The sequence below is a fragment of the Sceloporus undulatus genome, unplaced genomic scaffold (genome assembly GCF_019175285.1).
Source record: "Sceloporus undulatus isolate JIND9_A2432 ecotype Alabama unplaced genomic scaffold, SceUnd_v1.1 scaffold_23, whole genome shotgun sequence".
Classification (NCBI taxonomy): Eukaryota; Metazoa; Chordata; class Lepidosauria; order Squamata; family Phrynosomatidae; genus Sceloporus; species Sceloporus undulatus.
The window spans coordinates 798,162-822,098 of record NW_024802945.1 but is presented as its reverse complement, the minus strand read 5'-3'; the positions used below and the strand labels follow the sequence as shown (position 1 = coordinate 822,098).

At 44.9% G+C, this 23,937-nt stretch overlaps 2 protein-coding genes across 2 annotated transcripts in view; both read left to right on the top strand.

Annotated features, from left to right (window-relative positions):
- The window catches only part of LOC121917549 (tyrosine-protein kinase receptor UFO-like), a 48,679-nt gene extending 32,097 nt beyond the window's left edge, over positions 1–16,582 (top strand). The window contains 13 exon segments of the mRNA XM_042443603.1: positions 85–229; positions 1,460–1,486; positions 2,828–2,957; positions 3,090–3,181; positions 4,872–4,967; positions 9,986–10,063; positions 11,250–11,342; positions 13,643–13,764; positions 14,465–14,574; positions 14,748–14,907; positions 15,729–15,865; positions 16,086–16,413; positions 16,415–16,582. Of these exon segments, the coding sequence (XP_042299537.1) occupies positions 85–229; positions 1,460–1,486; positions 2,828–2,957; positions 3,090–3,181; positions 4,872–4,967; positions 9,986–10,063; positions 11,250–11,342; positions 13,643–13,764; positions 14,465–14,574; positions 14,748–14,907; positions 15,729–15,865; positions 16,086–16,413; positions 16,415–16,450 (1,554 nt within the window). The 3' untranslated portion in view covers positions 16,451–16,582.
- Positions 16,583–23,422: 6,840 nt separating this feature from the next.
- LOC121917548 (heterogeneous nuclear ribonucleoprotein U-like protein 1) overlaps positions 23,423–23,937 on the top strand; it is a 15,691-nt gene continuing 15,176 nt past the window's right edge. Inside the window, exon 1 of the mRNA XM_042443602.1 lies at positions 23,423–23,722. Within this exon, the coding sequence (XP_042299536.1) occupies positions 23,527–23,722 (196 nt within the window). The 5' untranslated portion in view covers positions 23,423–23,526. The remainder of the gene's footprint in view (positions 23,723–23,937) is intronic.

The window sequence follows — 23,937 nt, the reverse complement described above, 5'->3', positions numbered from 1 at the left end:
GTCCTCCCTCGAGGTAAGACGCACCAGTTTTCTCCAATGACCTCCTATGAACCTTCCTGACGCATTTGCGCCTTTTCTCGCCAGGTGGTTGTGGATGTGGGGCTGACCAATGAGACCGTCCTGATGCTAAACTCAACAGTACAGAACCTGACCGTGCGGGTTGCAGCCTACACACATGCAGGCGATGGGCCCTGGAGCAGAGCCATCATGATTTCTTCCTCTGGTTTTGGTACGAAATGGGAGGCAGCGGGGCGTGTGATGTTCTTGTTATGTGCCTTCGAGTTGACTCCAGCATATTGTCAGACTGTCCTAGGGTTTTCTTGGCAAGATTCCTTCAGAGGCGGTTCCCTTTGCAGCTCAAATAGGGTGCTTTGCTCAAGAGCACTCAGTAGGTTTCCGTAGCCAAGTGGGGATTGAAACTCTGGTCTCCCAGGGTGCATTTACACTAGAGATAATGCAGTTTGATGCTGCTTTAAGGACCATGGCTCCATACTACTGAATCCTGGGATCTGTAATTTTGTGAGACACCAGGACTTTTTGGCAGAGAAGGGTTAGACCTTGAGCCTTATTGTGGGTTGTGACATTAGATTTTGGTATATCCGGTTCTCTTGCCCTTTGTCCTGAGCCTTCAGATGTGTTTCTGGTTTGCATTGACTCAATGTCTTATTACAATCTTTTAAACTGTTATTGCTCACTCTTTCTAGAAGATGGGTACTAAAGATTTAAATGGAAATGGTGGAATGTGTTGCCTTTTTATTGAGGTTTTTGAAAAGTAAGGAGAGCTGGAGGAGGACATGAAGAAGCAACATTAAATGGTAACGCACAAAAGAGCTGAAAATGAGCCTGTCTGGATGAGCCCAAAATCGAAACAAATAGATCAAAGGCTTTATTTTATTAAAATGGGGGAACGATGGAAACACTTAAAAGCACTACTAAGAAATAAATAAAATAGGAGCCAGCTATTCCTGTACATCTTTTTAAGAAACATCAGAAATATATTGGAGGAGCAGGTTATTCGGCTTCCAAAGTTATGCTTTTCAGCAAAATAGTTCCTAACTGGTTTCAATATTCCTAGATTAAATTCTGGCAGTTTGTCCCAAAGTGGCTTTTGATTTCTGGGTTGTTGTTGTTGTTTCAGGGGCCCTGGCTTCCGCTTTCCATGAGTGGTTCTGAGTCTGGCAATCCATGATCTCAGGCCTGGTTTTGATCACTGAAGATCCCCTGGTCTTAATTTCTGTCCTGCTTGTTGTGGCTTTGGGAGCCTTGCATTGTCATTGACTTTAAAGCCAACTCTGAAATGGGAGCCATGCTTTGTTTTGGTTCTCTTTGATGGGTCCTGAAAGTGGCCTGGTTTTAATTGAAGCCCTGTTTGTTAGGAACCTGGCCATTGCGTTTGGCTCAGTTAGTATCCATATTCAAGTAAACTCCTTAAATGTTTTCATTTTCTTCTCTCTGGCAGGTGAAAATCTTCCAGAAGCCTTGCCAGGTGAGAAGCAGAGTCTATTGCTCTACTGAGAACCAGAAATGGTCTGGGAAGGTTGGGATGTCAAGGAATGAAGCCTTTATCTTCTGAAAAGTTCTCCTTCCAGAGATCAAGCCATGCATCACCGCCGATGGCATGCTAACTTCAAGAATGATTTGTGATTTCCTTAGTCCAAAATGTGTGCTAAGTAGTAGTGAAGGCTGCAAGGAGTCTGTGTATGCATATATATGTATGGAGCTCCTTTCAAACTATACCATTATTATGCTGTGATTCCTCTTTAACTGCATTATGGTTATGGAAACCTGGGACTTGCAGGTTAAGGAGAGACACTTGGAATTCTCAGCTATAGATCTTTAATATCTCACCAAACTGCAAATCCCAGGATTCCATAGGAGAAAGCCATGACACTTAAAATGGAATCATAGTGCTATAACTGCGTGATGTGAAAGAGTCCTGGAGTATGTGTTCATTGCGAAGGAAGGGAGAAAAGAGCATGAGGAGAACTATGAATATAGTGGACCTTTCCCATCTGTGGGGGTTTGGTTCTGGTTTCCCCTACAGATGGGGAAAAAGTGGGAGCTGAAGGCCATATTAGTCAATGGGTGGTGATGGGCACATGCCCATAGTAGCAGACTCAGGGGCATGCACCACCCTTGACTAATATGGGGTGGGGAAATGTATGGGAGTGCCATGCAAATGGCTAGCCCAACAATATGGCAGCCCACTATATATTTACCTTCACCCATATTCCCATTGAACATATATCTTTTCAGACAAGGTGAACTGGATTAAAGGATGTGTTAAAGGGACTGACTTCTTTGGCTGCAATTTCAGAGAGGGGATGAAGAGGTATTGTTGACTGGAGCAGAACTAAGTGGGTAGCCAGTGACATGGTTCTACTTTCCCTTTGGGATGATACCTGGCCCGAGATTAAGTCACTGGATCCCCTTCTGTATTCTTGGAGTCCAGGTAGTAATAGGAAAAAAGGTTTTGTACTGAATTAGTTTTGTACTGAATTGTTTTTGCACGCTTTTCCTGGAAACACCTGGTTTTCTGGTTCAAAAATGGTGTTTGCATAAAAGTATGATTTTATTTTATTTGACTTTTTGACCATGAAAACCCGTGTGTATTTTTTCACAGAACAATTCCCCAAAACACTTTGGGATGTGCAAATGGCAGGTTAAAAACCGTGCGGAAATATTCGTCCTCTCCCACGACAGGGAGAAAACTACAGAAACAATTTGTCCCCGCATGCAGAAACAAAATAGTCAAAGCTTTACATGGAACATGGGATGGTTCCTGGAACAGTTCTGCCCTGTTAACGCTTGGCATTCTTCTCCGCAGTAGGAATCTCCACCCCTGCCTTCTCCTGGCATTGGTGGTATGTGGTGATCGCTATAGCCACAGCCGTGGCTGCTGCCACCTTCATCACCATCTTCTTTGCACGGATGAGGAGAAAAGAGACCCGTTATGGGTAAGCAAAGAACAGACACTAGGAAACAATACCCATTACACAGCCCTTTAGCAAAGGCAGGTCAATGGGATGGGCATCATTAGGGTGTTCCTTCTGTTTTATTGTCTTTCTTTCTTTCTGTTCATTCTTCAGGGAAGCATTTGAACCCAGTATGGAGCAGGGGGAGCTGGTGGTTCACTACCGTGTCCGCAAATCTTACAGCCGCCGTACCACCGAAGCCACATGTGAGTGTCATGCAAGGAGTGTGCCCCATTTTCATGCCTGTCCAGAGCACATTCAGCCCGGTCCAAGGTTCAGCAAGAATGCTTCCCATCTCCAGCACCATTAAAGGGCATTCCCAACATGTAGACCCCTCTCAATCCATGTTCACCCCCAAACAACAGACATTTCCTGTATAAGTCCCACTCTTTCTGGTTCTCCGGCCTGCTTTTTCATCTAGTTCTAATCTTATCCATGTTGAAAGCTTTCAGAGATCCACTGACTTCTTCCGGTGTTAAAAATCATATAGGAGAAAGAAGGAAAGAATTGACAATGTTAAGTCATAGCCCTCCATTTGGTCAAGATGTTGTGGTTGTTGTCTTCAGTTTAGATGGTATGGAAGGATATTCATGAAGGCAGATAAATGCATGAATACCTTTCCATACCTTCTGAACAGAGAACAACAACTACAACATCTTGACCAAGTGCAGGGCTATGACTAACATCGTCTTTCTTTCTTTCTTTCTTTCTTTCTTTCTTTCTTTCTTTCTTTCTTTCTTTCTCCTCTATCATTTTAACACCTTTGCCTAAGGAATAAGCTAGCAGAGCTTTGAAAGCTTTCAACATGTATGATGTGCATTTTGGTTGGCCCAATAAAAATATCTCCGTTTTGTGGATTTTGGATGATACTGTACTTTGTTGTATGGCCAACACAGCTATCCCAAACAACAACAAAAGGAATTCAGGACTGTGTTAGCTCCAAGCTGGAATCCTTTTACTATCCAAGTCCATTTAGAGCAAATGTTAAGTGTAATGCAGCCTCAGGCTGTTTCTGAAGAGTGGGAGCTGGAGTCAAAGTATGAGGATCTGTCATAAGGCAAGCAGCCAGTTGAGGAAGATCAGAGCCCCAGGTCAGGAGAGCTTTGTCTGTGGTGGGGAAGCCCCATTTTATTGGCCTTGGTCTTGACCGATGAGCGAAAAACCCAAGAGTGGGAGGATTGACTTGACTTGAAAGGCTTTCTACAGGGCTCCCAGCCAACCAGAAAATTGGGCTAGAAGCCAATCAGGGCTTGGGAGATCCTATCAGTAGTAGCAGAAGTTGAAAAGGATGCTGGCGGACCAATTGTTGGGAGCTTATGCACCAAGCTGCCTGTGTACTTGAGGGATAATTAATAATAATAATAATTTGTTTTATTTATATACCGCTATTCCAAAGATCATAGCGGTGAACAGCAAGTAAGCTAATTAGCAAGTAAGCTAATTTGCCCCCAACAGTCTGGGTACTCATTTTAGCGACCTCGGAAGGATGCAAGCCTGAGTCGAGCTTGGGCCCTTTTGCTGGTCTTGAACTCGCAACCTTGTGGTTTCGAGTGAATGGCTGCAGTACAGGCATTTAACCACTGCGCCACCAGGGCTCCATTGTTCCTTGTTGTTCCTTGAGGGTCTAAACACCTGCTATCCACTGAGAGACCAAACATCCTCCTGTTCCGGGACATGTCCTACATTTCAACCTTCTGTCCAGGAGGAATTTTGAGCATGCCTCCATTTTGAGCATGCCTAAGAAGCAGGAATTTACATTTATATGAGTGTTTATGGCTTTTATTTTGTGCGTGCCACTTGGATAAGACTTTGGACGTTTGGTCCCCCTTTTTGTTTCTGAAAGGCTGTGTTTAGTAATGCGCCATGATGATGTCCTATCCTTATTATTTCTTGCAGTGAACAGTCTGGGAATTAGCGAGGAGCTGAAAGAGAAGCTGAGAGATGTGATGATTGATCGCCACAAGGTGGCACTCGGGAAAACGCTTGGAGAAGGTAGGTTGCCTTCCCCCTTAACTGGGAGCAGAAGAGAAGGAAGGATGGGATGGGATCATGCCCTTCCCAGGAGGCTCAGGCAAAAGCAAGCCGCTGCAGCGGAGGCTATCTGAGTTCTCACCTGAATTCTCAATGCACCATAATAAGGCAAAGAGTATCTATGAGCACAAACAGAGTGATTTGTTTTGCTTTCAGCATAAGGTACTCCCAGACTATACTTATCCAGCATTATGAAGAAAGTTTCCAGGGTGAAGGGGATAACAAATAAATCAGTGTTTCAGAGACATAAAACTTCCCCTGCCCCTGTTCCCGTCTCAGAGTAAATGTCATGGCTGGGTTTCCAACATGGCAATGATAATTAATAACATGTCATACTAAGCACTAGATGCAACAGTCCAAAAGCATTTCATCCCAGCTTTCTTGGAGGAGAAATGTGGAGAGACGAATGCCTGTTTTGCTCATTTGGGTTGAAGGACTGGAAAGCTTTCGTTCTCATCTTCACTTAGGAAGTCAAAAAGCTTCCTCCAAACACAGCTGGGATTCGTTTGGAAGCATTTGGAAAGCAGAGATGAAAAAGCCCCTGGCAGTGGCACATATGTTCCCCCTTGAACATTTCCACTCCTTCTTTTCTCTGGTTTCAAAAAAGCAAGAGATGGGAAGTAGGTGTACTGTCTAAGGCCCCATACAGACAGGCCAAAATAAAGCTGCTTCGGGTCACTTTGAGGCATGCTGTTTAAATGATGCATGCGTTCTAAGAGTCCTGAAGCCATGCCAAAGCCATGCTTCAGTCATAAGGACTGGAGCGTGGCTTTGGTGTGACTTCCAGACTCTTAGGATGCATGCATCATTTAAACAACACACCTCAAAGTGATCCGAAGCAGCTTTATTTTGGCCTATTTGTATGGACCCTAAAAATCCATCAGAAAGTCTTTTGGGAAGTCATCAGATACTGGGTCAGCGACGGTTTTTGCTGGGGAGCCTCTGGTTCTGTCTCCTAAAGTGGCTTGCTAGAAAATTCTGTTTGCTACCGGTGCCACTCTCTCCATATTTCATTTTATCCCAAATGGGCAATTCAAGGGCTAAAAAGGGTTGGTTAATGCCAAGTTGCTGCCGGTTCTAACTCATATGTGAGATGTAGGGCATACCCACCAACTGTCCCAATTTGGAAGGGTCAGTCCCAATTAATTCTCTGCCATCCCAATTTTTCATCCACTTTTTAAACAACCTGGTTTCTGTCTTCTCCTCCCACTTTCCCCATTTGTTGCCAACTGGGTTCAAAGTGGAAAAGTAGTTTGTACCCAAGTAACTTAGCAAAAGGTGCAGAATCCCATCTTTCCCTGTGGACTCAAGCAAAAGCAAACTGCTGCAGCCTATTCTAGCTTGTGTGTTATTGCCTATTAATAACCTTTTGTCATCCTGGCCACCCTCTGATGTTTTTTGACCACATAAGACCTAATTGTTGTTTGTGAAATAAAAGTTATGGCATAGTACACTAGGAACGTTTGGCCTTTTCTCATTCCATGGTCCTGTAAACTCAACTACACTGAAGTCAATGTAAAATAAAAGCAGTCAGGCAAAAAAGTGAAGAAGATTAGATTAAAAATACAAAGTAATGTTTTGTAAAAGCTAGGATCCCAACAGGAAAACCATCCAGGAGTAACTGTAATTGGAATTAATACTGGGGGGAAGCGGAGATCCGGCTGTCAGTTTCCAAGAAAAGTAATAAAATGATATTTCCAATTTCTATTTCCTTTAGTGGCCAAACAGCTAATTTTTCTCTAGCAAATTAAGGGAGCTTCCAGATGTGGTTTTATTGTGAAATTGTACTGCTTCATTCATAGAATTTTGTGGAGACACAGATGATGTTCTCAGTTTGCGGCCATTCCATGTTTTCCCACAACATTGTCTTTTTTTAAATAGCCAGGAAGGGGGGGGGGAGGAAATCTATTAAGTAGAGTAGAAGGACTACTTTTTGAGTGTTAGTGGTAGCGCCTCAGAGACTGGTAGAGTAATTTATTTGGACTACAATTCCAAATCCTCTTGCCAACATGGCTGTGTAACCTTGCTGGCTGAAGGATCCTGGACGTTATAGTCCCCAAAACTAGCTTTTGCAAGTCTCCTGTCTCAAAAATCAGTTAATGAAGAGTTGTTCAAATCCAAATTAAACTTTATCACCACTGAGGATTTAAAAGATTTGATCTCAAACCCTGACTGGATTGAGTGACTTTTAGCTTGTCAGTGGAGACAGGTATAGTGCTTTGCAAATGGTCAGAAGCATTTTCCTTGTGACTCACTATATGCATTGCTTCCGTGCTTTGCTTTTGCTTCAGTTCATTTGTCCCCATCCAACCCCATATTCAATGTCTGATATTCAGAGGATATACTATCAGAGACATGGCTCATCATAGCAGAGTAGCTCTGCATGTGAAGCTATGCTAGGCTGAGCCATATAATATCTCCTGGACTTACCATAAAGCCTTTGAAGCTCACATGGCCTTTCTGTGCCACACCGGAAGCAAGCTGGATCAGAGGAACATTTGGTTTTGTCCCTCCCTGTAGCCAGATGTAAAATGTGCCAGGTTTCTCTGGACGTCTCAGTGCTACCGAAATCATTTTGTGTCTAGCACTAGGGTGATATAGCCAGATGCTTCTCTGATCTTGACCTGTCACAATGTGTATGGGAAATTGCCAGCACATCGATAATAAGTCTTGGGGGAGATGCTTCGGGTGCTACATGGAGACGAAGAGATAACCATTTTTGCAGCACCTGAAAAGGGCATATGCACACTTAAGGGAAACGTACACATGTATATATGCCACTAACAGGATGCCAGCCAGAGCTTGGAAAAGTTATTTTTGTGTATTACAAATACAATTTTCCTTGGTGGATGCCTGGCATCAGCAAAAGGTTCTAAGCCTAACATCCCTGATGAAGATGTGGGCAACTTGTGGCTTTCCCAAATGTTGTTGAACTTCAGAGCCCATAATCCCTTACCATTGGCTATGGTGGCTAGGGTTGATGGGAACGGGTTGTCCCACAAAATCTGGAGGGTCATGTGTCAGTCCTTCGGGATGTATGTGATCCCCTCAGCTCTCTGCAGTGTTGTTTGGGTCTGGTATGGTAAGGAGAAGCATTGAGTTTTAACACAGATCTCTCATCTGGATTTGTCCTTTGAATGCCCTAGATTTCAGCAAGCAAGAGTAGCAGCAGCAGCCAGACTGAGTCAGACATGGAAAGTCTTAACTGGCCCCGAAATGTCAGCAGTTGGCTCTGCTCTTCAAGGGGCTGCGTCGCGTGCGGAAACCCTTACAAGACTCATGTTCTTCTGCCCCAAGAGGGGAGCGGGGAAGATGGCTTTCCCACCTGTCTGCATTTCCTATCCATCCAGATGCCTTTGTTTTTGCCAGGGCAAACTCTGCATGATCCTCCAGATGTAGACTATCGAGAGTTAGATCAATGGCCTCTTTCCACATCTTGCAGCTTTTTAGGGTGGGGGAGAATTTTGCTTCTCCTTTTGGCTTGTTCCTTACACTGAAGAATATAAGAAGAGCCCTGCTGGATCAAGCAAAGGAGTAATTTAATCTAGCATCCAGCATCCAACATTGGATAGTTATAGATACCTCTGGGAAGCCTACAAGCAGAGCATGAAGGCAGTAGTTTAGAAGGCAAGACTCAGCATCTGATTTTCAGAAGGCATACCATCAGAGTTTAGACTTCTTTCCCCAAGACTGTGCCGGTTGGAGGAGATTCTGGGAGCTGTAACCCAAATAAGTAACTTTTCAATGCTCTGCCACTCTACTGCTAGCATTCCCACTATGTGCAGCTATTCTGTCTTTTTAAAATGGGCATGCTCTGAAGAAACCTGCCAAGAAAACCCCAGGATAGTTAGGTTCGCCCTAAGTTGGAAATGACTTAAAGGCACCCAATGACAGCAAAATGCTCTTTCTCCTAGAGCCTGGAAATTTACATTTTGGACTACAGCTTCCAGAATCCCCCAACCTTGATCTGATTTGAAAGTCCAGTGAGAGGACTAACAGTAGCTGTGTTATCAGTTACCCATAAATACATCTACAGTTGCCTCTTGACTTGTTCATAGCTTGGCTAGAAATGGTTTTGGCATTATAGAAATCTGTTGTTTTTAGCTTGCTTTGCAAGATCAACAGCCACCCGCATCCCTCGCAGTTTCTGGTTCTTAGGCATGGGAGCTATCCAATGCAATTGTGTTTTGCTTCCATCGTGGATGTGTTTGCATCTGCTGCGTTGGAAAGGATAGAGATAGATGGGAATTTGAGATGTTTTGGGGAGGTCTTGTGGGGGACATGCTTGTCAGAGTAGAGCGTTCTTTCTTTCCCTTTACATTCCTGGCATGTTTTGTTTAAGCAACAGAAGCTTCCACTAACATTACAAGAGATAAAAAAATGGTTTACTATCAGGCCAGATTAATGATAGGCTGCCTAAACCGAAAAAGGAGAAGCAATTTTGGCAAAATGTCTTTAGCTTCCCAGGGCTGATTTCCTAGCCACCAGTGCTGACTAGATTATTTGAAGCCTGGGTTGTTTGTGTGTCTGTGTGTGGATATATATATGTGTGTATGTGTGTGTGTATGCTTTCAGGTTGCCTGTTGATTTACGGCAACCCCATACCTTCCAAATTTTTACAGATGAAAATCAGGACATATGTGGCCAACAAAATCAGACTTTGGCAAGGTGGCAAAAGTTCTTTATGAGGAGGAACACACAAGCTGCAGCAGTTTGCTTGGCCTGAGCCTATTGGGAAGAGCAAGATTTCACCTCTTCCTCTCTTGGGTTAATTTGACCGCAAATTATTTTTGTACTTTGAACTCAAGTTTGCAGCAATTGAAGTAATCCATGGACAACAGGGGAAAGTGGGAGGAGGAGAAAGAAACCAGGACTGCCTTGAGATCCATGGAGGAACAACAGGATAAATAGGATATTTCACATTTCTTATACTTGTTGTCTTGTTCACAAGCCTTCGCTTTTCTTTTTGGTCACTGCAGGAGAATTTGGTTCTGTCATGGAGGGGCAACTCAGCCAAGATGGAGCAGTTCTTAAGGTTGCTGTTAAGACCATGAAGAGTAAGTAGGAAGAAGAGAAGTGTCCATTTTCTAATCCTTCAGGCCTTTCCAAAGGTCCTCCATTGATGGTTCTGGAACAACCCTTTTATTCTAAGCAGGACACATGTTGAGGCTGAAACCAGAGTCTGATAAAGGTACATTTTTGGATTGCAGTGGCCATACTGAATGTGGGATTCTAGAAGTCCAAAATCCTAACCTTTCCAAGCTCTGGATAAAGCTTCCCGAAACATCCCCCTTGTCTTTAGAACGGATAGCTTCCAGCTGTGAACATCACAAGATTTCACTCTGCATATGCTCAGAGGCTCCTTCCCCTTTCCATAACTTCACATCTTCCAAGGCTGGGGGCAAAATGCAGGCTCTGGTAATCCCTGAAAAATTAAAATGGTTCCTTCATTCTACTTATTGAAGACTGATTCTACTATTCCCTTCTTCCCAAGTCAAACTTAAGCTGCATCTACACTGCAGAATTAATGCCATTTGATGCAGCTTTAACTGCCATGGCTGAGTGCTATGGCATTCTGGGATATGTAGCTTTGTGTGATATTTAGTCTTCTGACAGCTCTGATGCCACAACAAACTACAATCCCCCAGGATTCCATAGGATAGTGCCATGAAACTTAAAGCAATGTCAAACTGCATTAATTCTGCAGTGTGGCAGTGACCCTAATGTGCCGAAACATATCGCCACTTGAGAAAGTAGAGAGCAAGAAACATTATTTTTAATGTGAAGTCGAAGGCTTTCATGGCTGACATCCATAGTTTTCTGTGGGTTTTTGGGGCTATGTGGCCATGTTCTAGAAGAGGTTATTCCTGATGTTTTGCCAGCATCTGTGGTTGGCATCTTTAGAGAACCCACAACAAACAACAGTATTTTTTTTCCTGGAAGTTTTCACACACACACACACACACACACACGTGCAAAGTCCACAGTCAATGCACTCAGTCCTTAGCTACAATGGACCAAGGCTCTGACTCAGTGTAAGCCACCTTTTTATGATCCCCAATCCAAAAAGCCACTGCCAGGTGTGCAGGTGATGAATGAACACTCTGTCCAGACTCAGAGGAATTCTCGTCTCATGCTATCACTTCACATGTTCTGGATCCTCAGACTGTCTCAAATATGGCAAACCGATTTTGCTCTCTGAGCCCCAACATGCTCACACTCCTAACCTTCTTCGACCTGCAGTTGCCATCTGCACCCGAAGCGAGATGGAGGATTTTCTCAGCGAGGCCGTCTGCATGAAGGACTTTGACCACCCCAATGTCATGAAGCTGATTGGTAAGAGGAGGGGGAATATGTCACTGTCTCTTGCCTTTTAGCTGTGCCACATGAAGGGTGAATGTAAAGTGGACATTTTCATTGGAGCGGGGTTCACATCTAAGGTGCTTCTCACACTAGTCGGTTGTTTTATGTCACGTCTTAAAAACTGTGTTTCCTGTATCCTGGAAGGTAGCAGACTAGCAGTGTGCTCTTTCACATCATCACTTATCGTATGGTACACTGCAAAAGGCCAGACACTGCTGCATCCCTACTAAAACATTACAAAGTTCCTTTTCGGACTACAAATCCCAGAACCCCCAGCCAGCAATACAAGCCCCTTGTTTGCTTTTTTGCACTTAAAATATGCAAATACCATTTATACTGCCCCTGTTTGCTCCGTGAGTGATGTTTTTAGAAACAACGCAACAAAGAAAGTCATAATTGTGCAATTGTGCAATTACACATTACATAAGGATACTATTATGGAACACATACACACACCCCAGTTAGGTCTAGAACATCCACAACACTTCCACCATTTTTATCTATGCTTTTTCCTGCAAACCAACAATTGCCCACTTTTCCTTTTGCATACTACTTTTTAAACTTACTCTTTACTTGTTTGCATACAGTGTTTACTCTTTTACTCTTTAAATTTTTCCTGAACTTTCTGGTTTCTCTGGGCATGAATTGAATGCATTCAATTAAGTTGGGAAACTACTTAACCCAAAATCAGTCTGTTTTTTGTTTTTTAATAGACCTGGGATAAACCTGGGTAAAACTCTGCATGCTTATAATGTATGTCAAATACATTCCCATCATCCCCATAAGTGCGAGAAAGCAAATATTGGAAGCCGGTGGGTGTTGTAGTGCTGCAAAAGGAACGTTGTGGTGCTTTGGAAGCCATCTTTATTCGAATGCTGACACTTATGAGCAACAAATCTGGCAGAGATGCGCTTAGATGCAGTTCCGATTTTAAAAAATAGTGTGAACAACAAGACCTGAATGTGTTAGTGATATTTTTTGGACAGTCACACAAAAATAAAAACAACTGAATAGAGCCTAGGAGAGAGCCATCCATGCACCAATATCTCTGCTTACATTTGGTGCCCGGCTTGTGAGTCAACCCAATTTGGTGAGCTGGATGCTCAGTCTGTATTGGGAAAGAGGACTCTGTCGGCTGGAGCCTGGGAAAAAATGAAAGAGAGGAAACAGCCTTTGGACTTTAGGGAACGGTGGAGGAGGAGAAGGAAAATGGAGGGATGGTCCCTAGGGAAGAGGCCTCCGAAAGAAGGAGAGGAGGAAAGACTTCTTGGGAAAACAGATGTTGGCAAGGATGCTGGGAGCTCTGACGGAGCCAGGGCTGGGTGGGCGGAAGCTCCACTAATGCAAAACATCCTTGCTTAGAAGCTTGCAAGGCACCAAGGCAGGATGGGTCACACTGTCCCCACCTCCCACTCTTCTGGTTTACATCAGGGGAGAAATAAAAATATTGTTCACCGAAAGTGTTACTGCCTAGGAGGCCACAAGAAGGGCAGTTCTCACAGGGAGAACCCCTGGGCAAGGAGGGGAGGTTTGGGGACAGGTGTGAAACACAAGGGCGAGCTGGGAAATCATAGTGTGAATGCACAAGGGTGGGATGGGAATGCCTCTTGCTTTTGTCCTTTCATTTTACAAGGATCATTGCTTGAGAAAGTTCCTTTTTGGGCTACAATTCCTAGATTCCACTGGCTATGGGAATTTGGAGAGTTGCAGTCCTAGCTAGGGGTACTGGGAGTTATAGTGCTCTGGTAGGGAGGTAGCAGTGGAGATTACATCCACTGTAGGGGAGAAGGATGGGAGCGAGGTGGATTGTTCCCATCCTTATCACATGATTGCCCAAAAGAGTATCACAAACGTCGCGTTTGTCCCATCATTATCCTGTCAATGAAGTGGAATTATCCTGTCACTTGTGAATAATGGAGACTGCCATTAATGAAAAATGACAGGACAATTCCACTTCACTGTCAGGATAATTACAGGATAAGTGCAACATCGTATGATAGTCGTTTGCGCAATCACAGACAATTCCATTTCATTAATGGGAAAATGTCCAGATAAGCGAGACATCCTAGGATAATCTTTGCATGACTGTGCGATAAGGACAGGAAAAGGACATCCTTTCCCCCGTGTGATAATCCCCAGTAGCACAGTGTCTGGCCTTGTGCAACATGCCACCTGTTGAGCCAAACACATCCCTCTCCCTTCACACAGTGGGTTCCTAAGGCTGCATCTGCCCTGGAGAAATAATTCAGATCGACGCCACTTCTTTCTTTCAGGCGTCTGTTTGCAGAACACAGAGAGTGAAGGATATCCCTCTCCTGTTGTAATCTTGCCCTTCATGAAACATGGTGACCTCCACAGTTTCCTCCTATACTCCCGTCTTGGAGATAGCCCATTGGTAAGTTATAAATATGTGAAGACATCTCTTGCTGAGATTCAGACACCAGATCTCTGGATCCAAGACCACCAGGGCCTGGGTCAGTTACCTGCATTCATAGCAAGGAGACAGAATTCAGCATTTGTTCTGTGCAGATGGTACCCTAGATTTAGACAGGTAGGCCAGATCAAAAGCAGGTCCTAAAAGATTGGCCACTAGCAGGAGAGTCCACATGCACCCATTTCTTGCCCTTTCTCTATCCTGTATTTGCTGAAGAAAGATTCCACTCTTGGAAAATATATAAAAAGTACATGAAGCAATATATATATATATATATATATATATATATATATAATTTTTTGGCAGCATTTTGTTGAACTACGGCAAGGACAGGCAAATGCCAGGAGCTAGGGAATGCACTCTGTATAGGAAAAGATGATGGGAGAGGAAGGAAATAACAACGATAGGATAACTGGTCAGCAACTGTTGAATGCTGATGTTGTGCGAAAAGTGGAGGAATCACATGTAATGTCCTAAGTTATGGCAAGTAGCCATAAGAGCCTTCTTGTGTTAGGACAGGATACAGAAAGCTGCCTTATAGTGAGATATCAGCCCATCCAACCTGTATACCTGGTGAAGTTGTCCACTCCTGATCTGGGCAGGGCCTCCAGTGGAAGCCTTCCCTGTGTCTAATTGTGGTTTTCCTCTCCTTGCCCTCCAGTACCTGCCCACACAGACGCTGGTCAAGTTCATGACAGACATTGCTAGCGGGATGGAGTATCTCAGCAGCAAGAACTTCATACATCGTGACCTTGCGGCTCGCAACTGCATGTGAGTGTGTAACATTGGAAACAGGCAAAAGGGAGGGTTAAAGAAAATCAGAGATGCCAACGGAGGCTGGGAGGTGGCATGAGCAACACGTGGTAGTCTTGGGTTCATCCTGTCCAAAATGTTTCTTTCACTAGCATCTCAGACACTGACATGTAACCTGTCTCCTGCACTAGGTTGAATGAGAGCATGACCGCTTGCGTGGCTGACTTTGGTCTCTCTAAGAAGATCTACAATGGGGATTACTACCGGCAAGGCCGCATCTCCAAGATGCCTGTCAAGTGGATTGCCATTGAGAGTTTGGCAGATCGCGTCTACACCATCAAGAGTGATGTGGTGAGCCAAATGATGGGGTCTTCACCTTTCACCATTGCCTTCAAAAGCCAATGAGAAGCCACAAAGAGCTGTCTAGACAGTTCTGAATAGTGTAGTCTAAGTATGTAGAGAGATCTTGTAGCTCCTTTGAGATTAACTGAAAGAAAGAAGTTGGCAGCATGAGCTTTCATAGACTTAAGTCCACTTCTTTAGATGCATTTGGACATGCACTGTGGTCCAAAAATGTAAAATCTACAAGCTTTGCATCTATACCACAGCTCCAAGCAGGCCTTGCAAGCAGAGACAGTGATGAGGAATGATGATAGATGGGAGTTGCATTCCAACAGCATCTTGAGGGATGGATTACTTCCATCTCTAGACTAGATACTCTAGACTACTCTAGATAAGTAACTGCAGGAGGCTAGGAAGATCACACATACCCCACGCATGCAAATATATTGTCCCCAAATTTCCCCAATGCCTTCTAGGGGAGATGGGGAACATTTTTGCCATGTTTTTGCAGACCCCTGGGCCATTTTAGGCTTAGGAGATACCTTTCTGTTTTCATCCTCATTTAGAAAAGAGCATCTCATGTGCCTAAAATGGCCCAAAGAGGGCAAAACGTGATGGAAATGTCCCCAAGCCAACTAGAAGGAACTTGCAGGCAATTGAATTGGGTTTTCCCCCCATTATTTAAAAATGCCTTTAAAAAATGGCCCTGAGAAGACCATGGGCTGCACTCTTTCCTCCCCGGCTCTAGATCAAAGGAAAAAGCTGGATTTTATGTTTGGCTTGTGGGCTGTTTTTCTGCTTATCTCACACCTTTTCTCTAATCCTTGTAGTGGTCATTTGGTGTTACTATGTGGGAAATTGCAACACGTGGCCAGACGCCATATCCAGGTGTGGAAAACAGTGAGATTTATGACTACCTGCGCCAAGGCAACCGTCTGAAGCAGCCCATCGACTGCCTGGATGGCTTGTAAGTAGTGCCATCATTCTTCCTTAAGGTCATGGACAGGTTCTGTGAAATTCCCATAATTTCCTACCGCATAATCCATTAATTCCCTTACCTATTGAGTTTCCCCCCAACAGACGATCAATAAACTGACACTAGAGGGGATTATTTCAATACAGATATATAGTCATTTTATTTTCTAGTCCTTTGTACAATGGGTGACCTTTCTGTCTTGCCCACACAGGTATGAGCTGATGCTGAGCTGCTGGACTCTCAACCCCCGGGACCGGCCCAGCTTTGAGGTCCTGCACAACGAGCTGGAGAAGATCCTCAAGTCTCTCCCACCCGCCAAGGACCCCGAGGAGATCCTCTACGTCAACATGGATGACGGGGTGGCCCCCGGGGAAGCGGAGCTGGGAGCTGTCGGTGGCTTGGGCTCCGAGGAGGTTTCGGCGAAGGAAATCCAGTCACTGAAGCCGGTGGTGACGGCTGCTGAGGTTCATCAGCCCCAAGGCGTAGGACGCTATGTGATGTGCCCCACTCCACACGAGAGCAGCCGACTCCTCACAGAGCCCCCCCAGTTGTGCCGCCACGGAAGAAGGAGCCTAAGGAGGGTGAAGGTGTTTAGTTGTTGGGGAAGGGAGTTTGCAAACAACAACAACAACAGCCCTTATGGGATCCAGAATGCCCCCTTGCTGAGGGGAAGGGATTTATTAAGTACCCCACAACTGAGACACACACTTCCTATCCAAAATGAACCACTGCTTCCATTCTGCCAACCTTTCTTTCCCTCTGTTTCCCTGGCTTATTCCTCCTTTTTAAGGTGGGTTTTTTTGAAAAGACTGGCCCCTGAGTATGTGTCGTGGCCAACACCATACCCCACCCTACAACAATTTGGGGATTCCTGCCCACATCTCCAACACAAGGGAGAAACAATGCTTGATGCCACAATACAGAGGCTGCAGGTGTGGGAAAAGCCCTTCTCAGGTTACGGGGGAGATGGTAAAGTGGGGAAGACCATGCAGAGCAATCCAAGAAAAGGAATCTTGGAGGTTTGAGCCCTAATTTCTCCCCACCTTTCTATATGGTGCAGTCCAAACTGAGCTGGCTCCCACCAGCTCAGAGGTACGAGGATTGTAATCTTTGGGGGATTATATTTGTGGCTCTGTTTCGGTGCCTTTCATGACAGGGGTGATGCACAGTAATTGCATGGGTGACATTTTTCCTGGCATGGAGTTGCTTCGCTGCGGAAAAGCATTGCCTGTGAAATTTCTGTGCAGCTGGTATCAAAGATGCAGGGGCAGAGTCTGCTAAAAAAAATGTGTGGGACCATATATATATATATATATATGAAAGCCATGCCTGCCTTCCCCTTCCAGTTCCCCCTTCCTTGTTTCACTGCCAGCTGTTTCACTGCCAAGGTTGGTCTCTTCTACCTGAGAGATGCCCATAGATGGGTGCGATTAAAATGCATCCTAACATTTCTCTCCCTTCTGTCTGGGGTTATTGTTGGACCACTGAACTAAGCTAGAGCCTGCCTCTTAGTTAGCAAACTGCTGGAAAATCTAAAGTTGCCACTTCTTTCTTCTTCCTTTTATTGGCAAAGACACTAGTGTCTTTAGCAACTGTAAACAGGTGAAAGCACAATAGGTGCACTTTCCTTTTCTGCTTGTCATGCAGATGTTGGAGGCCTTTAGCTTGGTCACATTCAGCCTTTCTCCTCTCTAGTTGGAACAAAGAGGTAGATAAAAACTTCAGAGTTCAGTTCTGAGTCCTTCTTCGAAATCTTCCATCATCCCATTCAGTGAGGTTTTCGTGAGAATCCAGTTCAGCTTTCCATGGAAATAAGTGGAAGGGATACAAAACGGAAAGAAGCCCCACTTGGTGCTCTAGCATACATGGCCACCATTGCCCACCGGAGAAGAAACCTATTTCTCATTTTAGAAACTCCCCATTGATTTTATGATAAATCATGCCAACTTCACGGTCTCTTGATGGAGGACGTTTTCATCTGGGGATGCTGCCTTGGAAGTTTCCACAATCTCTTGCAAATCAGTAATTCAGAATAAATTCACCGTTCGATCTCAGAGGAATGACAGGGTAGAATTGCTTACTCCAGCAGCCTTGCTATAATGGCTCATTGCCTCTTATCCCATCTGGCAACTTCTTAGCAGTAAAAGCCACTGAATAGTAGGTTGATAGCACATACTTGCAATTTCTTATTGCATATTCAAAGTCACTTTGGCTGAAAACACTTTGCAGGCTTTTTTTCCGCCTAGAGCTGAAGCTGGTTTACAAAAGGATGGGTGCTCCCAGTTTGTACGCTCATCCCAGTTTGACTCCAGGTGTGGCAGGTTTTTGTATTCACCTGCGATACCTATTCAATGGTGGGGAAGAAAAGAAAAATCTGTCCGTTGCTTTTAGCTCTCTGAGAACCTATTGCCTAGTTTGCACTTTTCTGCACAATTTTTCTTTCCCGCTACATTTGGTTCCCAATGCATTTGCCCCGATCACATTTTCCTCCCTGTAAAACAACCCACTTGTGGTTCAACATTCACGAATGAATCAATTCAAAATGGACCCGCTCCAGCCGGCCAAGGGGTAAATTTAAACCGATTACGATCTGCATCTGGTTCACCCTTGCGCAGAATCAATTTATCCAAAAAGACACGGAAAACATCAGCGTCAAAAAGACGCAGGTTGTGTAGTGCATGGCCCCTCTCGCCGAATTGCTTCAGCGATTTGATTTAAGTGGGAACCAGGGTCATTTGAATTGGTTCAAATTGAATAGCGATCCGGTTTAAAAGGTGGTGGGAATGAGGCCATGATTTCACATGTCTCAGAGCCAGGCTGGGAAAAAGGATGAGGAAGGGGTCAGCTCTCCATTGCCTTCTTGAGCCACAGGTCTGACTCAAGGATTCCTGCTTTCCCATCAGGGCTTAACTTGGGGCAAGCCTGCCAAAACACTTGGCCACCACCTTTCTTCAGAAATCAATGCATCATCATCATCATCTGAATCATATTTTCAGCAATGCTCTTTCAGTGTCAGATCATGTTTTCCACCCCATTTGCCGACACATTCATCACACTTTGCTCAAGGACTCTGAGCTCCGAAGGTTTTCCTTGCCTTGTTCCCTCAAGTGCTCCTTATGTTGAAATCAAGGCCTTCTCTTTGCATCTGCTACACTGATGTGCCTGCAAAACTATCCACGTATTTGGTTTTTATCCCATTGCAGATCCTTTTTTTAATGAAATGTTTTTATATATAAATATATAAATATATGTATGTATATACTTTTTTAAAAAACAAATGCTGTATATGAAATGCCCCCCCCCTCCACTCCCATAATTTTGTACAAACACATTTCCCTCTCAGGGCAAGGTCTGTTTTTAGAGAGAGAAAGAGAGAGTGCTCTGTGATATATTTTGCTTATACAGTAAATAAAATTTTCATATTAAAAATGGGATCAATCTGGAACTAATTCCTTGAAAGGGGACACTTTAAGATGCCTAGGGAGAGGTGCTTGAATGCCTTTTGCTTGGATAAAGTGTCAAGTTCAGCATCCTTGTGTGTCCAGTTAAAATAATTTCTGCCACAAACATGTATGTGGCTGCCTTTGTTGCATAACAATCTATAGACATGTTGACTGGGATACTGTTTGATCCTGATGCTATTCTGTATGAAAAGCTGTTGTTGCTGTTGTGCACCTTCAAGTCATTTCTGACTTTATAGCAACCCTAAGGTGACCCAAACATGATGTTTTCTTGACAAAGTTTCAGAGAGGGTTTGCCCTTTCCTTTCTCTAAGACTCAGAGAATATGCCTTGCCCAAAATCGCCCTGTTGGTACTCCCAACCGGAGCTGACCCTGCTTAGCTTCCGATATCAGATGTGATCTGGTGCCTTTATCTGGTATTAAGACTTCAGGTTGACTAGATTAAATAAGTCTCCGTAATGGGATGAGCAACTGCAGTTAGTACTTCATGCATAACACTGAATGGTATGACCAAGTAATGTATGTAGGTCTCAGGTTTTGGCTCTGAATACTCAGGGCCTGGAATAATCATGAACTGGCAACCCTGCTGTTAGTTGGGTGGCCAGCTTTGTTGTTGTTGTGTACCTTAAAGTTGTTTCTGACTTATGGAGACCCGCAGACAAAGCTATTATGGGGTTTTCTCTGTGGGCAGCTCTGCTTGCATTTGGACAGGTTGACAGAAGGCTGTTCTGGGTATCCTGCCCTGGGTTATTCACACAATCACAGGAGGTAGTATGTAGAGAGATCTTGTTGCACCTTTGAGACTAACTGAAAGAAAGAGGTTGGTAGCATGAGCTCTCATAGACTAAAGTCCACTTCCTTAGATGCATTTGGAGTGGAAAGCCATGTATATAAGTCTGTTCCTGACTTTTCACTCCACCAAATGCACCCGAGGAAGTAGAGTTAAGTCTATGAAAGCTCATGCTGCTTAATTCTTTCTTTCAGTTCGCCTCAAAGGGACTACTACACGATCTCTCTACATACTGATTTTACAGACTAACACTGCTGTATCTTTGAATCCCAGGAGGCCACAGCCTCAGCCTTTCTCTCCCATGACTTCAATCCCAGCTAGAAGGGATTGTTTTAAGGGGCTGTTTATTCCTGGAAGCCGGCAAAATGGGAAGGGGACACAAGTTCCAGACTGTGCCCCCAGCCGCCAGCAAAGCGGAGGGCGATTCAATGGGCACATTCAGGGTTGGCCTGCTTCATTGTTGATGTCTCAGTTCAAGTGAGTAACAGAGAACAAGGCAGGCCATTGAAAGGGGGATCTGTCCCCACCACAAGCATCTCTCGCTCTCTGTCTCTTAATCAGGGGCAAGGAATTAAGCCCCTTTTGCCATTGTACCCAACACTTGAGGAAGGAATAGGCTTAACCCCTCCGTCACAAATGCCTCTCTGTGTTTCCCCTGCTGTCTCTCCAAATGGATGGGGAAAAGATGGGCTGCAAAATATATGGGCCATCCAAGAGTAGGAGATGGAGTGTCTGGATGGAGAGTGACACGTACCCTCTGACATTTTGGGGGCTGCGTTTGCACTGCAGAAACAATGCAGTTTGACACCGCTTTAACTGCCACAGCGTGCGATGGAAACCTGGTATTTGTAGTTGGATTACAGCACGGGAAGGCTAAATATCTTCCAAAACTATAAGTCCCAGATTTCCATTACATTGGCAGTTAAAGTGGGTGTCAAACAGCGTTATTTCTTCAGTGCAGATGCAGCCTGGGCCAAGCAATACCAGGATACCAAGCGGCATCAGAGTGCAAGCAAGATGGGAACAGTTATTCATAGGAAAGAACATTTTGCTATTTTATATAAGGGACCTCATTTTACTATCCATTGTGTTTAATAGGATGTTTACTATCCATTGTGTTTAATATCCCTTCTGTTTAATCGGACGCGGATTTTGGTGGCCATGGAGGGTCTTGGAACCAAACCTATCTGATAACAAGGGCCCACTGTATAGTTTAATGGCAATGGTATTACAATTACGTTTCAAAAAAGATGCCAATGATGCCATGCTATATCCCCCAAGGGGCAATGCACAATTTTTGTCTACATCACAACACAGAAGTGGCACGTCTGATCCTTTTTCCTCCACTATCTTGCCTTTCTGCACAGTGCATCTTTTAAACATTTAATTTTGATAGTTTTTTTTTTTTTTATATGCGGTCCCATTGGAGTTGTAGCAAATTCACTTTATATTTTCCAAACCTTTTTTAAGGATGGAAGTGGAACAGGTTTGGAAACCAGACTCATTTCTGGCTTGTGTGGCACACAGCTGCCTTCTGGTGGTCAAATATTTGCATTGCAGACTTGCAGGGTGGAACTTGATTCATCATAACTTTCTGGTGTGATGGCTCCAAACTGCACAGTTATATCAGTCTCATACCCCTTGGTCATAGTAACGTCCTACAATATCCTGGGATTTGTAGTTTTATGAGATACTTAGACTTCTTTATCCAATTATTTCACCAGCTTACAAATCTCAGGATTTCGTAGAACTGGAGTCATAGCCGTTATTTGAAGTAGTGTCACGTTGAGGATGGAGCAGGCTTATAGAATCCTAGAGTTGGAAGAGACCCCAAGAAGGGCCATCCAGTCCAACCCCATTCTGCCATGCAGGAACTCTCAATCAAACCACTCCCAATAGATTACCATCCGGCCTCTGATTAAAGACCTCAAAGGAAGGAGGCACCATCACCTTCCTATGCAGCATCTTCCACTGTCAAAGAGCTCTAACTGTCAGGATGTTCCTCCCAATGTTTAGGGGGAACCTCTTTTCCTGTAGTTTTAACCCATTGCTCCATTGTGTCCTATTCTCTGGAGCAGCAGAAAACAAGCTTGCTCCCTCCTCAATATGACAACTCTTCAAATATTTAAACAGGGCTATCATATCCTCTCTTAACCGTCTCTTCTCCAGGCTAAACATCCCCAGCTCCCTACATCTCTCCTCATAAGGCTTCATGGTTTCCAGACATTGGGCCCCACAATTCAAAAAGGATGTTGAGTCGACAAACTTGGAGCAGGTTCAGAGGAGAGTGACCAAAATGGCGAAGGGTCTGGAAACCATAAAGCCCTATGAGGAGAGACTTAGAGAGCTGGGGATGTTTAGGAGAAGAGAAGGTTAAGAGGTGACCCTGTTTAAATACTTGAAGGGATGTCATATTGAGGAGGAAGCAAGCTTGATTCCTGCTGCTCCAGAGAATAAGACCTGGAGCAATGGTTTAATACCACAGGAAAAGAGATTCCGCCTCAATATTAGGAAGAACCTCCTGAGAGTAAGGGCTGTTCAACAGTGGAATATATAATCTTGGAGTGTAGTGGAGTCTCCTTCTTTGGAGGCCTTTAAGCAGAGGCTGGATGGCCCTCTGTCAGGTGTGCTTTGAGTGAGAGTTCCTGCATGGCAGAATGGGGTTGGAAGGGATGGCCCTTGAGGTTCCTTCCAAGTCTAGGATGCTATGGTTCAAAACATACTGCAGAAATAATCCAGTTTGAGACCACTTTAACTATTCTGGCTCAGTTCTAGGGGACCCTGGGATTTGTAGTTTAATATGGCACTAGAGTTCTCTGACAGAGAAGGCTAAATGTCTCACAAAACTACAGTTCCCAGAATACCCCAGGGCAGTTTAAAGCGCTCTCATTGGACCATTCCTGCGTTGCGTTTTGGGCCTGTTACAAATACTGAGGCGAAGGCATTGCTACGCACAAATAAATGCAAGGCTCAGCCAATAGGAAAGGCGGATAGAAACCTTTCCGCAAACAAACCCAGAGTTCAACCAATGAGAAGGCATAAAGGTACAAGAGTTGTGATTGGCCGCTCATGGTTTGTCAATCAAATCTTTCATAGGGAGGAGGCAGGGATTTGGTCCAACCAATCAGAACGCTCTTTATAGATTGACCCATATTTCTGACCAATGAGCGAGCTTCTTTCACAGTCGGGGGGAAACGAGCGGGAGACGGAGGGAAGGCGATGAGCCAATCAGGATGCGGTTTACATCGTCGGCTTTGAAGGGCGGCCAATGGAAGAGGCCGATGCATAGCCCTGCGAGGAGGAGGAGGAGGAGAAGGAGGGCGATGGCGGCCATTTTGAGCCGGGACCGGAGCGGGAGCCTCGATGGCCGCCGCGCATCAAACGGACTGAGCGGCGGGCCATGGATGTGAGGCGGCTGCGGGTCAACGAGCTGAAAGACGAGCTCGGCCGCCGGGGCCTCGACACCCGGGGACTGAAGGCCGAACTGGCCGAACGGCTGCAAGGGGCACTCGAAGCGGAGCAGGGACGCGGAGGAGGAGGAGGAGCGGGAGCGCCGCCGCCTCCGTCGGGCAGGGAGCCCTTCTCCGACGGACAGTGTAAGCCGCGAGGAAGGGAGAATGGAGCCGCCTCCAGCTGCCCCTGCTGGACTACAACTCCCAGCATTCTCCCCCTTCGCAGCCAGAGGCGAGGCATGCTGGGAGTTGTAGTCTGTCGCTTCTGGAGGGCCAATGCTTCCAGGGACGCAGCAAACAAATAGGGAAGCCTTGGAGGAGACTGTGATTCCCCATAAAGAAGTGCTCCCCCGTTTCCC